The sequence below is a fragment of the Melanerpes formicivorus genome, unplaced genomic scaffold, assembly GCF_026170545.1.
Source record: "Melanerpes formicivorus ecotype bairdi unplaced genomic scaffold, bMelFor1.0.p_v2 SCAF_6, whole genome shotgun sequence".
Lineage (NCBI taxonomy): Eukaryota > Metazoa > Chordata > Aves > Piciformes > Picidae > Melanerpes > Melanerpes formicivorus.
Genome location: NW_027142358.1, coordinates 19,601,777 through 19,616,710, shown reverse-complemented (window position 1 = coordinate 19,616,710; position 14,934 = coordinate 19,601,777). Strand labels below are relative to the sequence as shown.

The window sequence follows — 14,934 nt, the reverse complement described above, 5'->3', positions numbered from 1 at the left end:
TATTTGCTATTCTCTGTAAAGTAGTAAATTATTCCCAGTCACATAATGGTTATTTTTCCTGTGATGCTGATCACCAAAAGTATCTTTGTTTTACCTTGCACAAGAGCCTCAGAAAACCAGAGGAAGGTGTTTTGATGGAGGTCCCTGGAGGGAAGAAATGCTGTCAGAACAGTTCCAGGAAGCAATAAGCACCTTCATGAAAATAACTCAAGTCCCCATCCTTAATCCCTGCCTATCCTTTTTTATCTGATGGACTCAGCGAGGGCTGGAAGATCACAGTGTGGCTGAAAACAAAAGGGAGTTAACAAGATGTGACCAGTCAATGGATAAAACAATAGGAGAAACCCCTCTTGTTGTCTAGTGCCCAGGTGTCCTTCCCATGCACAGGTAGCCATGTGGATCGTGGTGAGTTTGTTCTGCTGCTTAATGCTCGGAGGGCTGCCTCGGGTGGGTGGCTCATGCCCATCACAGTGCAGCTGCGCCTTCCACAGCCTCAGCGAAGGAACGAAAGCCAGGTATGCCGATACCTCCCCAGGGGGGTTGCTGCTCGGTTTCTGGGTGTCGGGGATTTTATTTCTTATTATCTATAAGGATGCTCACAGTAGAAAATACTGTGTCCAGGCTTGGTGTCCATTATTTTTCCAGTTGCTTTGCGCTCTAGCTTTATTTGCAGAGGATTAGCTTCTGAAAACTCAGTAAGCCGCTTTCAGAGAAAGCATTTGGACATCTCTGTGAGAAGTGACATAATTACCACTGGCGCATTGGCAAAAAGGGAATAAAATTTAAACAACATTTCCCTCTTTTACCTTTTATGCTGAAAATGCTACGTTTAAAAGACTTTATTCTGCTCTGCTGGTTTGTTTCTAAAGTGTAACTAGATTTGGTTTATATTGTGGTACCAAAAGCTGAAATTCCGTTTACTTAAAAAGTCCTTTGGTTGGACATTTTAGGAGAGCAATAGGCTCCTAGATGAGAATGCACCAAGAAAATATATTATTGTTATTATTGTTTTAAAAATAAAATAATTATCAGTCTGGAAACTTTTAGTTGAAATGATGACTAAAGGAGAAGGACATCTATTTTTGAATGCAATACCATTGTACAGACATTTCTCTGGAGGATTGTAATAAAAAGTCTTTCTGAAGGGTAATCACCAAGTAATGGTATGACTTAATGAAATAACAGGCTACATTTTTTTCAAGTATGGCTAACATCAGAAGGGTTTTATGACAGAGAGACACAATATTTGTAAAATCCTGTGGAATAAATTTTTTTCTAGACAAGACCACAGTACTGAAGTGAAAGGCTGTCCCCTGTATTTTGGATCCCCATGAAATAGATCTAATTTCTTGCTCCAGAGACTTTCCCAGTAAGAAGTGTAGTAGAGATGCAAGTAGTCTGCAGTCGTTAAAATGGAGTGCAATAGTGTGAGAGCCAGTTATTGCTCCACAAATGTCACAGTTCTGAGGGGAATTTCCTCTCAGTGACTGGAAAAAGCTGTAGTGTTTTGGTAAGCAACATAACAAAGCAAATATCCAGTAGTTCCTTAAGGAGCATAATATCACTTTTGTTTTTCTTTGTCTTCCCCCCCTCCCCCCCATTATGATTTGTATTTCTCACTAGTAGGAGAAGATTATCCTGTAGATGAAATGTTTAATTTAGGAGCACGATGAGAAGCACACTGTTTGACTGCCATAGTGTTTATGTTATCAAACATTTTCTGCCATGCCTACATAAAAAAACTCACAACAACAAACTCACAACAGTTATTGGAAGAGGATTTCTGGATTTTTCTTATTTGATAGGTTTTAAGAAACAGAAAAACCTCAACTTTTAGCTGAGGGCAGGCAAGATTTAATGCCACAATAAAACTGAAGGATGAAAGTAGTGTGCTAAGCTTTGTTTATAAATAAACAATTTAACTGTAGGCTCAAACAGCATTTAACTCCATGAAACTTGCAGGAGCAAGTTATTTTAATTTTGTTGATAGTAGAGGATGTTATTTATTTTTTGTTGAGGGTTATGTTAGTAGAGGAGTAATTGCTTTCAGCCAAAACGAAATAGGGTTTGGAAGCTTTGTAATATTTTGTTTATCAGCCAGGCAGTGTGATAAGAAAATGTTACTTGACTGATCACATTACATTTTTTCTGGTATCTCATTTAGCATGTGGAGTGGGACATGGCTATCCAATCTGTTACATTTTTGTGGTGTTGCTTTGTATTTTGTTAAGAACTTGCCTTTCTCTACCTACTGATATGCAAATTAAAGTGCAGTCTGAGAGACCTGTTTTGTCTCCCTTCATTCCTCACAGCTATCTATATCCCCTCATCTTGACAAAGCCAGTCACTGTTTTTTATATGAAGGCTGTGAAAATGCAACATAGGGTTTTCATGGTTTGACCTCTAGAGATTAGAAATGGGAAAGAATGATTAAGATACATAAATCTGCCTTGACAGTAGTATAGTATTATTCAAAGAATCAATTTCTGCACTTTAACTCTCACAAATGTACAAGCTTGCAGTGCTGTGAGTGCTACCATCTCTACACCCCTCCCAGACTATTTCATAGTAAAGCAGAGCTTGCTGTAGTGTATATCCAGTGAGTTGTTTTTTGACTTTCTTATCCTTACCTCACAAACCAAAGATTCTGTGCCACATTTAATCTATATTACTCCCTGCCATCCTACATGTCAGTAAGGCTTCTTTACTGTTCAGTTTGTGGATCCTTTTGTTTTAACATGAACTAGAATCCTCTGTTGTGCATGAATGTTGTCAGTCTTGTCTATGTTAAGTACTCTAAAAAACCCGTTATAGTAAAAAAGAAAAATTTGGAACACTATATGGACTGGACTCAGACTCTCACTGCTCCAGGCACAACACTACAACCTCTTAGAGTCAAAAGGTGTATTACTGCAAGCTGACATGCTTGTGGTGATGATGTAGAGATCAGCACCAAGTAAGAACTGATGCAAAGAAATCTTGTGGGAAATAAAGACAGATGAAAATCTTGCATTAAATGAGTTTTCAAAACCTTTTCAAAATACAAGAAATTTACATCTCTGTGTTTCTTCACCAGGACAGTGCTGTGTAATGACCCAGAGATGACCCTCACTCCTGTAAACATCCCTGTAGATACGACCAAGCTTCGGATAGAAAAGACAGCCATCCGCAGGGTGCCAGGAGAGGCTTTCCACGTGCTCCACAACCTGGAGTACCTCTGGATGCCCTATAACTCCCTTGCCAGCCTCAGTGGGATCACCTTCAAGGGCCTTCGTCGCTTGCAGGAGCTGAGGCTCGATGGGAACGATTTAATATCATTCCCCTGGGAAACCCTGGTTGATATGCCACAGCTAAGGCTTCTGGATTTACACAACAATGAACTTACCTCAATTCCTCCAGATGCTGCTCGTTATGTCAAGAACATCACATACCTGGACCTGTCTAGCAATAAGCTGATGACTCTTCCTCAGGCTCTTATTGCCACCTGGGCCAACCTCCAGGCTGTTCCTTACTTCCCCAATGATAACTCCAAGATCATCCTAGGTAAGAAAAGTGCCTGTCATTTTGCAGGGGGCACAAATGTCAAAAGCTCCACTACTTATGACAGCATTTTGAGCCACCATGGTTGCCACCACAAGTATGCTGTGTACAGTGCAACCCTGTATAAAATGTGTCAGTTAATTTGCATATTAACAAACCCACCTCTGGCTCCCCAATTTCTGGCTTATTACACCATAAACTTCATAATTTGCTTGAATCTTTGTAGCACAAAACTGGCAACTCTTGCCCTTTTTATTTATTGACACTGCCATTATTTAAATACAAATATGCTTAGAGTTCCCTGTCATTCATGGACTATTTTCTAATAACAGTTACTATGGAATTGATCCATTTTAAGCAGCATTTGATAAAAAGATGGCTATTTAATGCTCCAGTTTGAAGAGTAATGAAGTCATCACCAAGCATAAAATCTGGGTCAGGACTGCCAGATTGTCTCTTTCCAGAGCTGTGTTTATCATCAGTCTCCCCAAAGCCACTAAAATAGTGCTGCCTTTAAGTGCATCTATAGTGGTAGAAGGATAAAATTTATTTATTTTTTGGGTGACACTTCTGGGGTGTGGGGCAATTGTCCTTTTTTGTGTCAGAAGGCATACTACAGATGATTGAGTCTTCTCAGTTGCAGTATCCCCAGATGAAGTTTCAAGCACGTTTACTAGCGAGGGGATTGCTACTCAGCCTTTTAGCTGTTGTGCACTGGTTCAAACCCACAGCAGGTTGACAATGGTTTAGAGCTGTTGCCCTCTGCTGTCTTCACTTGCTAAGAGCTGACCTGGCTCCACTGACTGATCTGTAGGTTTGTGCATCTCCATCTACTGCCTCTACAGCCATGGATGTCAGTTCAGGCACTTGCCCTTTAGAGACAGGGCAAGTTTTTTCTCACTCTGGGAGGTACCTGCTGCTCTTTGTCCTTTGGATAAATGTGGGAGGGTAAAGTTTAAAAAAAGTAGATTACAGTGGAAAGAAACGCAAGACTTCAAATTGATTCAAGCAGCCACCATACCCTTAGTAGATGTTTAAGGTTTCATTAGCATCAGGAGAGGAACAGGTATTTTATCATCTTGTTTTCCCAGATGCAGTATCAAGTTCTTTAAGCCAAAGCTGGTGTTTTGAGATTGCCTGTTTCATTTGCAGCACAACAAGGCACTGGTCTAGATCATACTGGTTTTAATCACCCCTGTGTTTCTGTTGACTCTAGGAAATCTAAGCAGCCCCTTGATGATCATGGAGCTTTGTGGTACACCCTTTGTGCTTGTGTTCTTGCTAGAAAGCTTCTGATTACAAGACTACTGCTGCAGTACACTGGGGACCAGCTAGAATGGGCACTGTGGAGTGGGTAGCTGTTGTTTTCTCCAGCAGTTGAGGGAGGTTTAGTACTTTTTACTTTCAGGCAGTTGCCTGCCCCAGGACATGTTCTTGGGCTGCCTGTGGAAAAGAGGATGTGAAGCACTGTTGGAGGGAGCGAAGCTCACTCCAGTGGTAGGCAGGAGAGCTGGAACACTGTGCTCCCAGATTAGGCTTCAACTATGTCTCAGTTCTTCTAGCTAAAGTCATCAGAGAACATAAATATCTGTAGGACAGGTAAATGTAAATGTGTGAGTGGGATGATGCAGATTTAATCAGAATGTAGCAGTTCTGCTCATGGATATGCAGAGCTAGTTCCAACTTTGCTTTTCTAGTACCATCTTCACAGGTCTATTTTCAATAGAGTAATGCCTTATTCCTTCAGAATTTGAGTTAATTGAGCACACACTGGGATAGCACAAAAAAAGCACTAGAGAAACATTCTGGGGCTGCAAATCAGGAGTGTATTCTTCAATATACCTTTTCATGTGTGCATATTCTTAATATAGTCATTGCCTATTAATGCTCTTTTATATACCATAACATGTATATTCTTCAATTTAATCCTTAAAAGAGTTCTTTCATCTTATCAAGTGTAAATTATCATTTCATGAAAAAATTATTACTAAAATAACTTAGAATAACTTAGAAAAATGGGGCTGGAAGAGATGCTTACACCTGTTGCCTGTTATGCCTGACAGTTGGCATGACAATCTGATAATATTTTAATAAACTCCAGTGTGAAGAATTTCCTGGCCTAAGGAAGAGGCTCCATAGTCTCTCCATATTGAAAAAAATCCTTTCCTCAAAACAAAACAACCATCCCCCATGGCCACTTGTTTTTTCCATCTATCATCAAATGCATTTATAATAACTTCTTGTTTTGCTTCTTTGTGTGCATAAATAGTGATGTTTTAATGGTATGAATAATCCTGCTTTGAACTTATAAAAGATTTCAGCTCCAAATCTCAAGATACTTTAGCAAACCATATTGATTCCCTTCTATTAACTGGCAACTATGGGATGCATCAAACACAGCCAAGAGTGGTAGGGGACTGTCGGGACCCCCCCATTCCCCACCTTCACATACTCCTGCATATGCACAGGCAATTCTTGCTGGGCAGATTAGGAGCCTATTACAGTTTGTCCTACTGAAAAATTTGGAGGGGGGAGGGGAAGTGGCAGAAATGAAAGCTGCTTTTGAAGTGACAGTGCTCTGATTTATTTTCACAGGCTTGCAAGACAATCCTTGGGTGTGTGACTGCAGTCTGTATGAAATGGTCCATTTCCTAAATTTCCAGTCTCCTAACATTGCATTCATTGAGCCCAGGCTGAAGTGCTTCACCCCTCGGAGCCTTGCAGGAGTCCTCTTCAGCCAGGTGGAGCTGCGGAAGTGTCAAAGCCCTGTTGTACATACATCTGTAGCCAAAGTAAAGACCATCCTGGGCAGCACTGTGCTACTGAGATGTGGAACAACAGGGGTACCCATCCCCGAGCTCAGCTGGAGAAGAGCTGATGGTGCTCAGCTAAATGGCACAGGTGGGCTTAGTTGGATCTTTTCTTGTGTACATGAAATGAGTGAGGGAGACCTGCACTTTTATTTTCTACAGACTATGCAGCAAATAGAATCTTTTGTGATGATAAGACTCAAAAAATTAAGATTCACTGTAATTCACAATAGTGTCATATGTAGTTCACTATTGTATTGCCATTTTTGAGGGACTATAAAATCACTTACATGTTATATTATCATAAGAAAATCAAATACTGTCACGTGCTTTGTTTCATAATAGTGGTGTTGGTAAGACAAGTCAAAGGGCTTTCTGCAAATCTATGGGAGGTAAAGAAATGAAATATGTCCAGATGTAGCAAGAGACTACAGAGGTTTTGCTAGTTAGTATTCAGTCACTGAAATAATAATTCCCACTAAATTATTTTACGGGTCTTTGAGACTAATGATGATCTGCTGTTAATCAGTGAGTAAACATCTCTGGCAAAGAGATGCCTGATGTGAATTCAGCTGAGACTCAAAGAAAGAAAAGGTTGTAAACATGCAACATTACTGATATATTAAGAGAACAAACCCACTAAACTGATGAAGAATACATTACATTACAATACAATACAGTGGTTCTTTTCTGATGGAATAGAATAGAATTAACCAGGTTGGAAGAGACCTTTGAGATTGAGCCCAAACCTATCATCCAACACTATCTAATCAACTAAACTATGGCACCAAGCACCAGGGTCTCTTGTGAAAATGCTCTGTGAGAGGAATAGTGACAAGGTTCCTCTTCTGTGCTCATTCCTCTTTGGGGGAAGACTTCAAACAGCCACTGCTTTTGTGACCAGTCTTATTTTCATTTCCATTCACAAGGATGGTTGAACCTAAGTTGCAATATTGGTCCTTTGATATGTGTGAAATTTAGGCAAGAAAACTGCTGCACTCAAGACAATTATCTTAAGCTTTTTGCCCTAGAAGTTTTAGGTCCTGAACCCTCATCCCTCCAATGTCCCCTGAATGCTACTGTGTTCCAGGCATGGCTCTAACTTTCATAGTGAGTCTAAACCTGGCAGCTAAATTGTTAAGTATGGGATCTGATCTTCAAAGGGTTACAGAGCTCCTCAGCACACAGAAACAGGGGAAAGAGCATTTTTCTTTCACAGCAGTAGAACCACTTGTAACAAATATCCTTTTGAGGATCTGCACAAGTCATTGCTCTGTTGTGCATGATCTGCAGGATGTAGCAGAGCTGCTCCCCATAATGATAATGTCTACCCATCATGCTGTGAACGTCCCTCCTACACTTGAAAAGAGCCACAATGAAAAATAAAACAGAGAATGCTTTTCTGAAAGTGTATGTTGAATTTACTTTAGGCTACAACTGAGAATGATATATTTTGTGCCCCATTAAATCAGACTTTAGCACCTTTCAATAAAAAGTTGGCTGAAAGTATACAGTATTTCCTAGAAATGACATTTTCTGTGCCAATGCTATAATGTGACTGTTTGAGATGTTGGTGTTCTGAACAGAAAGGAGTGAGAGCGAGCCCATAGTCTGTTTGTACTGGGAAGTGCTGAAGGAAGACCAGTAACTGTATGTTTTTAATATACTCATTCAGTGAATAATTAAACTGAAAATGCAACTTCCACTACCATTGTATTTCACTGTTGTAGGAATGTGCCCTGATTGCCCAGACTGGATCCCTGGCCCCATGAGGGTTTGGGATAAGTTTTCATTTCATCTTACAATTGCTTTTCAGCCATCTCCCTGGTTTAACTTTCAGTGGGAAAAAGCAGAGATATTATGTGCTCGTCCTAAGGAGACTGGTTTAATAATGAAGAAGGTATTTTAACCTTCTGATGATCATTCCAGATATTTTATTATTTTTCCCCCTGCACCCTCCCCCAGTTTTAGCCTTTTGGTAGATCAAGTGAGAAATCAACACTTGGCCACATACATATTGTCCAGGGATATGTGATCAGGCTGCCTTGGTTTGGATCAACATAAAACTATGCAATAATTTAGCAGTAGAAGCTATTTTTATCTATATACTCTAGACTATGCCATATGTGGTTTCTAAAAGAAAAATCTTCACTTGTGGTATTTTCTGTGACTCAGAAAACTGCATTTCAAATATGTTCAAATAGATCATGTTACCCTCTACTCCTTCCACTCTTTTAAGCATTGTGCCTACATAAAAGCTTTTAAGCTTGGCGGGTGTTTGGGTTTTGTTTTGGTGTTTGTTTTTTTTTCAATAGAATAATCTTTCCTGGCTTCTTTTCAACCTGTACATCAGTTTAGAGGAAATAGCATTAAATACATTAATTGTATTAGATCTGAAACAGTGTTTATGTCTTTTTCTTGGATTTACTTTGGTTTTGAAATATGCTTGGTGGCAAAAGAAATTACGATTAAGCAGGCATTTAGCTGATTGACTCTTAATATTTCACAAAGCATGTTATTAATGCTATGGGTTATTACTTATTTTACATTTTGCTTTCTTTGCAGTTCACCAAGAGATTTCTAGTGATGGCATGAGCTGGTCTATTCTGGGCCTGCCTGTAGTTTCTTATCTGGACTCTGGAGAGTACATCTGTAAAGCAAAGAACTTTCTAGGGGCAACAGAGGCGTTCATATCTCTCATCATCACAGACTCAGAAAGCACAGATGACCCCAATTCTAATGCTAAAAGTGCATGGAATGGGAAGGCGACTGGGATGGAAGCAGCTGCCTACAATGACAAACTTGTGGCAAGGTATATTATCACCACCTCCACCGTGCCTACCCTGGGGAGCGGAGTGGATACTGGAGAAGGCCCCCTCCTCCCAGATGTGGCACAAGATGGCAACCCCAGAAACCTGCTGGTTAGCCCACCTACTGGTCAGCAGGAGCCAGAGAGAATGGTGAGGTCTGTCAGGGTGATAGGAGACACTGATCAGAGTATCACCCTGGCCTGGAAGGCCCCTCTCGCGAAGAACACTACAGTGTTCAGTGTCCTTTACGCCATCTTTGGAGAAAGAGACATGCGGAGGATCAACGTGGAGCCAGGGAAGACAAAGCTCACCATTTATGGGCTTCTGCCAAAGACCAAATACATTGCTTGTGTCTGTGTGAAAGGGTTGATCCCCAGGAAGGAGCAATGCATCATATTTTCCACAGATGAAGTTGCGAGTGCAGGAGGGACCCAGAAGCTGATCAATGTGGTGGTCATCAGTGTGGCCTGTGTCATTGCTGTTCCTCTGACATTGGTGGTCTGCTGCGGAGCACTGAAAAGGCGTTGCAAAAAGTGCTTTGTGAGGAAACCCAAGGAAATTCAGGAGTCCTATGTCACTTTTGAAAGCCTGTCTCCTGCAGCCAAGGCAAAAGGTGTGGAAGGAGAATATTTGACTAGACATACCCCTGATGAATCAAACAGGCTACTGTCTGCCAGATCTAGTGTGGACTCAGAAGCAATACCAAAGGCAGAAGGGCAACCAAATGAATACTTTTGCTGAGGGTAACTAGGCTCATTGTCTGCTTGCTAGGTGGAAAGCACATGGATGTATGTACAAGTCTCTGCTCCAGCACTGAAGGCCAGCCCTGTCACTGTTTCTGTCTCTGACATGTTCTGGAGGGGGATGCAAGAGGGTAGATGGTGCTCAGGCTTTACAGAAACATGTTGCTCATCCCATTTGGGGTTCGCTGTTTTGAACTCAGTCAAAAGCTTCTGTGATCATGGCCTCATTCTCCTGGACCACTTTAATTTTCATAAAATAAAGCGTGCACACTGAGTGTGAGGACATTAACATTTCTGAGTGCATTCTGCTTGGCGTTGTTTAGTACCTGTTCTGCAATTTGCTAAGTATTTTATTCTCAGCTCTTCTGATGTTCTTTTGGTTGACAAACAGAGGAGTGTTTAGTAATTTTATTACAAATATCTTTGAAAGTAATGATTGAGAGTCTCACCTTTTACATCCTCCATGTTTACATGAAACATGCAGCTTGATGCTTAGTAGATCACTAAACCCAGATGTACTACAACCCTTTCTAGTATGTCCAGCATGAGAACAGCTCCATGCTCTGAATTCAAGGAAATATACACAGGAGATAGAATTCAAGAGACAAACCCAAATCCACTCCTAAGAAAACACAGTAGACTATTTTGTGATTGTATTTGGCTGTAAACAGTGTTCTTAAGATTTTCTTGGACAACAGTTCCAGTATTGCACAGGTCTTCAGTGTGAGTCCTACCAGGCATTTTCTAGCTGTATTGTAATTTGTAGAGTATGCTTTATATCAGCTATGCTAATTAAACTCATGCAATATTGTACTCTGAAAATAGTGTGCAGCATTGTAATGCTTTGTCATCATAGTGAAAAACCTACATTAGACAATTCTGCAAAAATCTCCCAGATCAGCTGTGTCATTGATGCTGAACAAAACTAGTGTTGAAGAGCAAACTGCTCAGCCAGGCACTAGTGGTTTGGTCATGAGAATATCGTGCTCTCTGCAGAGCCAGGGGTATTTAATGACCACTGTCAAGGCACACACTAGCCATACTTCCAACATGGCATCAGCAGTGTCAGAGGCTCAGTGCAGTCTTTTGGGTTTACAACATTTCACAAATTCAAGAACCCTTAAAAAATGGTCTAATATTCACCTAGATGTACTTTCACAGCCAGGGCAAGCTAATCAGTTAAGTCCTGCAGCTCCACTGGAATTAACTTATCATAAAGCACTTCCCAGCTGTGTAGTTTTCCACTCTACTCCCTCACATAGTAATACTGTATATAAAGTTTTTTTCTTTGTAATTAATATTATTAATGAAAAAAATATATATGTACTGCCAAATGTTGAATGGAAGGCATCCAGCCAAGTTGAAATGAAAACTGATAATGCTTGCTGAAGTGTTTTGAAACATATTTGTGAATTTTTTGGAAGGCTCTCCACTCACATTCCGGATGTGTGTTAACAAATTTCACAGGTTGAAATGGAGCCTTGTATGGAGTTTTGCAAGTTCTCCTTGTACAGAAAGGTTTTAATTACGCCATATTACTTGGTCTGATGGGAAAAAAAGCAAGTAATGCATAAAGGCAAGTAACAAGGAATACATTACAATAGTTTTTGATAGGACTCTTTGTGTTCCTTATATTAATGATGAAGAGCATCTCTTGTATTGGGAGAATTTGTTAATACTTGTATAAAATAAAGCATGCTACTTCTATCACTGGACTGCACAGACTTTTAGGTTCACAAATCTTGTTTTGCAAAACTGTATTTTAATACAAGAAATTAATTGATGGAATAAGTAGTGTGTAATAGGTCTATTATTTATACAGTTGCATTTCAAGGAATAATTTTTAGAGTCTCCTTCCAAGATAGAACAAAAATATTCTTTCTATAGCAGTATTGCTGTATTTTTGAGCCTGACTCCTGCCCAGAACTGCAGTAGTATCATGAGGCTGTGTAGAAATGAGCCTGACATGACCCTGAATGGATAAACTAGCCTTAAAAAAAAATCAAGGCTGTTCTAATATTTTCCTATGGTGAACGGAGTGAACCTACTGCCCAAGGAGGACTTTGCTGTAAGTCAGTTTTCAGGAGCTGATTGGAAACAAGAGGTATTTACCTTTCAGCGCTCTGGAAGCACAAGATGGGTATTTGCCACATCCAGTCCCAGGGAGGAGCAGCTTTCACCTGCTCGTTGTTGCCACACCTAGCACATGGACTATGAGTTGGCAGTAGAAAAGGCACTGACTGGGGCAGTGCTGGTTTTCTTTGCTTGTGAAGTAGGAAAGATGGAGAGGTCATCCTGTGACATTCACTATGGACATAAGTTTTGCAGACTATTGAATACTTTTTGCACTTTGAATAAATAGCAATCCCAACTAGATCAAATATGATTTTTTGTTTGTTTCTTATGGTTATTCTCACTGTCATATAGGTGAGGCATCACAGTTTGACATTTCAACCGCTACTGCTACAAAACAAGCCTCTCTCTCCTGCACTGGCAATCCACACAAGATAGGCAATAGATACAAACTTGTATAAGCTCTGTGTCATCTGATGTTGGTCAGAAGAGAAATGTTATCCTTGCTAAACTGTGGGTGAAATTTCAAACCGCTAAGTAAACTGGTTTTCTGCTGACTGTGACTTCAAGGCTTGGAGTTAGATTTTCAGTGGTATGAGACATATAAAGATAAATACCTTGTTGGTTTTTTTATTGCTGTTTTAAGCAAAGGGGTGTTAGGCACCTAGTTTCAGCAGGGTTAATTCAAGCAAGCTCCTCTTTCTGGTCATAAGATGTGACAATGTAGAATATTCATTCTTCGGAACAATTTCTTAGCTGGTTCAAGTCAATCCCTGGGCAGATGTACTGTAAGAACCAAAATGAGCATCTGAATACCTTTTGGAATTTCTGCAATATGAGTGTTGTTTGTTTTTTTGTTGCTGGTTTTTTCCCTTTTTAAAAAAAATGCTGTTTTCTGATGTTTTTCTTTTTTTCCTTAGAAAGCGTTTCTTCTGTTAATAATCTCTTTGAGTCAGATTTTCATCAATTTGTTACATTGTAGATCCATTTAAAATAATTTTCACTGCCAAGCAATATATTTTGGAATGTTTTGGAGTAGAATATTCCTTATTTTTACTATCAAACCATTAAAAAATATCATCTTAGATATTTCTTGGAACATTTCAGTGTTTAGCAATTGCCAGCAAAGGTTCAGACTGAGTAGAAATGTGTATACACCCCAGAGAGCCGGACTGGGCCCGTCTCAGAGGCAGCAGTAAGCCGAGGAGCAGTACCCATGTTTCCCAAGAGCCAGGGGCTGCTGGTGGGGATGCTGCAACCAGAGTTGTGTCCCACAAGAATATGTTGGTTCTTGGCTTGTGGTTTCTGCATGGGAGATAGACTCTTCTCCTGCCCTGTGGTGCAGCAAGAGATGAAACCTTTCCTTTCTTCTTGAGGGTGAAAGGGGGTGGGTGGTGTCCCTTTGCCATCTCTGTGTCAGACTTGCTGCTATGGGGCTGGAACTGCAGTGTTCCAGAGGACCCTGGCAGGGGCAGTGGATTACTTAAAAAGCCTGGGGAAAGACTGGCAAGTTTGTACAGCTACTACTGTTATGGAAGGCTTGTATAAGAAGAATCTTAATGACCACTTTTCATGTCACTTTCCTGTTTTTCTAAACTGCCCTTTCAAATCTGTACATTTGGTGTTATATGCACCAAAATCTGAAATACCCAACTACAATCTTCACCTCTTACAGCCTCCCCACCAGGCATTTCTAACACTGATAGCCCTGGCAGAGGAACTGCAATTGTAAAGCATCTGTGTGGACTTGATTTCTTACAGACCTGTGTGTGCCTGTCGCTTCAGGATGGAATTCAAGTGCCTCACCATTGCTGGGAGCATGTAACGGGCATCCTTTTGGCATTTGCTTTGGCAATCAGCGCAGCCTCTCATACTCCACTTCCCATAGATTAGTAGATAATGTCTCAATGGAGATTTATTTTGACAGCTTGGGTTTTAGACAGCATGTTCTGCATTTTGGCTTCGATCAGGATGCCACATGACATTAAAGAGCAGCTAAACTAAGTGGATGTCTGCTGTCACAAAAGTGACCATTACATTTACAGGCAGGCTTAAACTACGCTGAATTAAGAAGGCAAGAAAATTCCACTCCAGTAGGGAACATAAATAAGGCTGCTGTGGCAAACAATTTTTGTGGGATATTTTTACCTTTACTTTTTTTTCTCCTTTTTGGTTTGTGAAAGGGTAGACTCTCTACCTGCTGCTTAATCTGCTATTGATAAGTAATTCACCACTAGTTTCTCAGGTTAATACTGAGAATTGGGTTTGCTACTATTTAATGAAATGGGTTCTCAAGCAGCCTATAAACATCAGCCAGAAAACAGCCAGAGCATTAATCTGTGATACTGACTGACTCCACTCTTTGAAAGGCCATTTTCCAGCCTTGCAAAAGACAGGTAGGACTGTGAGGAGAGCTCATGTGGGAGAAAGAAAGCAACTGTAATTCTGATTTTTCCCCTTCTTTTCATCAACTTATTAATGCATTTCTAACAGAGAAGCCTGGATGAAATGTCACTTGTGGCATCCTAGGGCATTGGTTATTAAGCACCTGCACATTTCCCAAAGATGAACATGGAGAGGAAAGTCACTTTTACTGTCTATATGGGTTTATTAATTAATAACACTTTTCATGAATTTTTTTTTTTTTGAGAATGTCATTTAGCTGCCACATACATTAAGACCTTCCATGTGGACCATGGAGAGGGGATGTGAAGGTGGCAGAGGAGTTGCCTTCCCTGTGAGCAAGGGAGGTTTCTGTAAGGTTAGGCCTTAAAAGCAGTAAATTCCTCCTGCTGGCCTGCCTGGTGCTGGAGACAACCAAATCATCCCAGTCAAGAAGGTTCACTGGTGGCACATGTGCAGTTCACAAAAGGGGGTAGTTTTCCATCATGTTTCACTTGTGAACTTCATACTCTAATGCCTCCTGAATGCCTAGGCATCATGACTGGACAAGCTAAT

At 40.5% G+C, this 14,934-nt stretch overlaps 1 protein-coding gene across 1 annotated transcript; it reads left to right on the top strand.

The window, feature by feature from the left end:
* Positions 1–260: 260 nt before the first annotated feature.
* On the top strand, positions 261–12,981 carry LRIT1 (leucine rich repeat, Ig-like and transmembrane domains 1). Its single transcript, XM_068139991.1, has 4 exons — positions 261–515; positions 3,077–3,543; positions 6,136–6,441; positions 8,916–12,981. Exons 1-4 carry the CDS (start codon positions 394–396, stop codon positions 9,899–9,901), a joined length of 1,881 nt encoding a protein of 626 aa, XP_067996092.1. The 5' UTR covers positions 261–393; the 3' UTR covers positions 9,902–12,981.
* Positions 12,982–14,934: the final 1,953 nt, after the last annotated feature.

Excerpts from the sequence above, each read along its gene's own strand:
- LRIT1 (XM_068139991.1), top strand. The coding sequence starts at position 394 with ATGTGGATCGTGGTGAGTTTGTTCTGCTGCTTAATGCTCGGAGGGCTG. Across the intron at positions 3,544-6,135 it reads TAACTCCAAGATCATCCTAG|GCTTGCAAGACAATCCTTGG; the intron begins GTAAGAAAAGTG and ends TTATTTTCACAG. Across the intron at positions 6,442-8,915 it reads TGCTCAGCTAAATGGCACAG|TTCACCAAGAGATTTCTAGT; the intron begins GTGGGCTTAGTT and ends CTTTCTTTGCAG.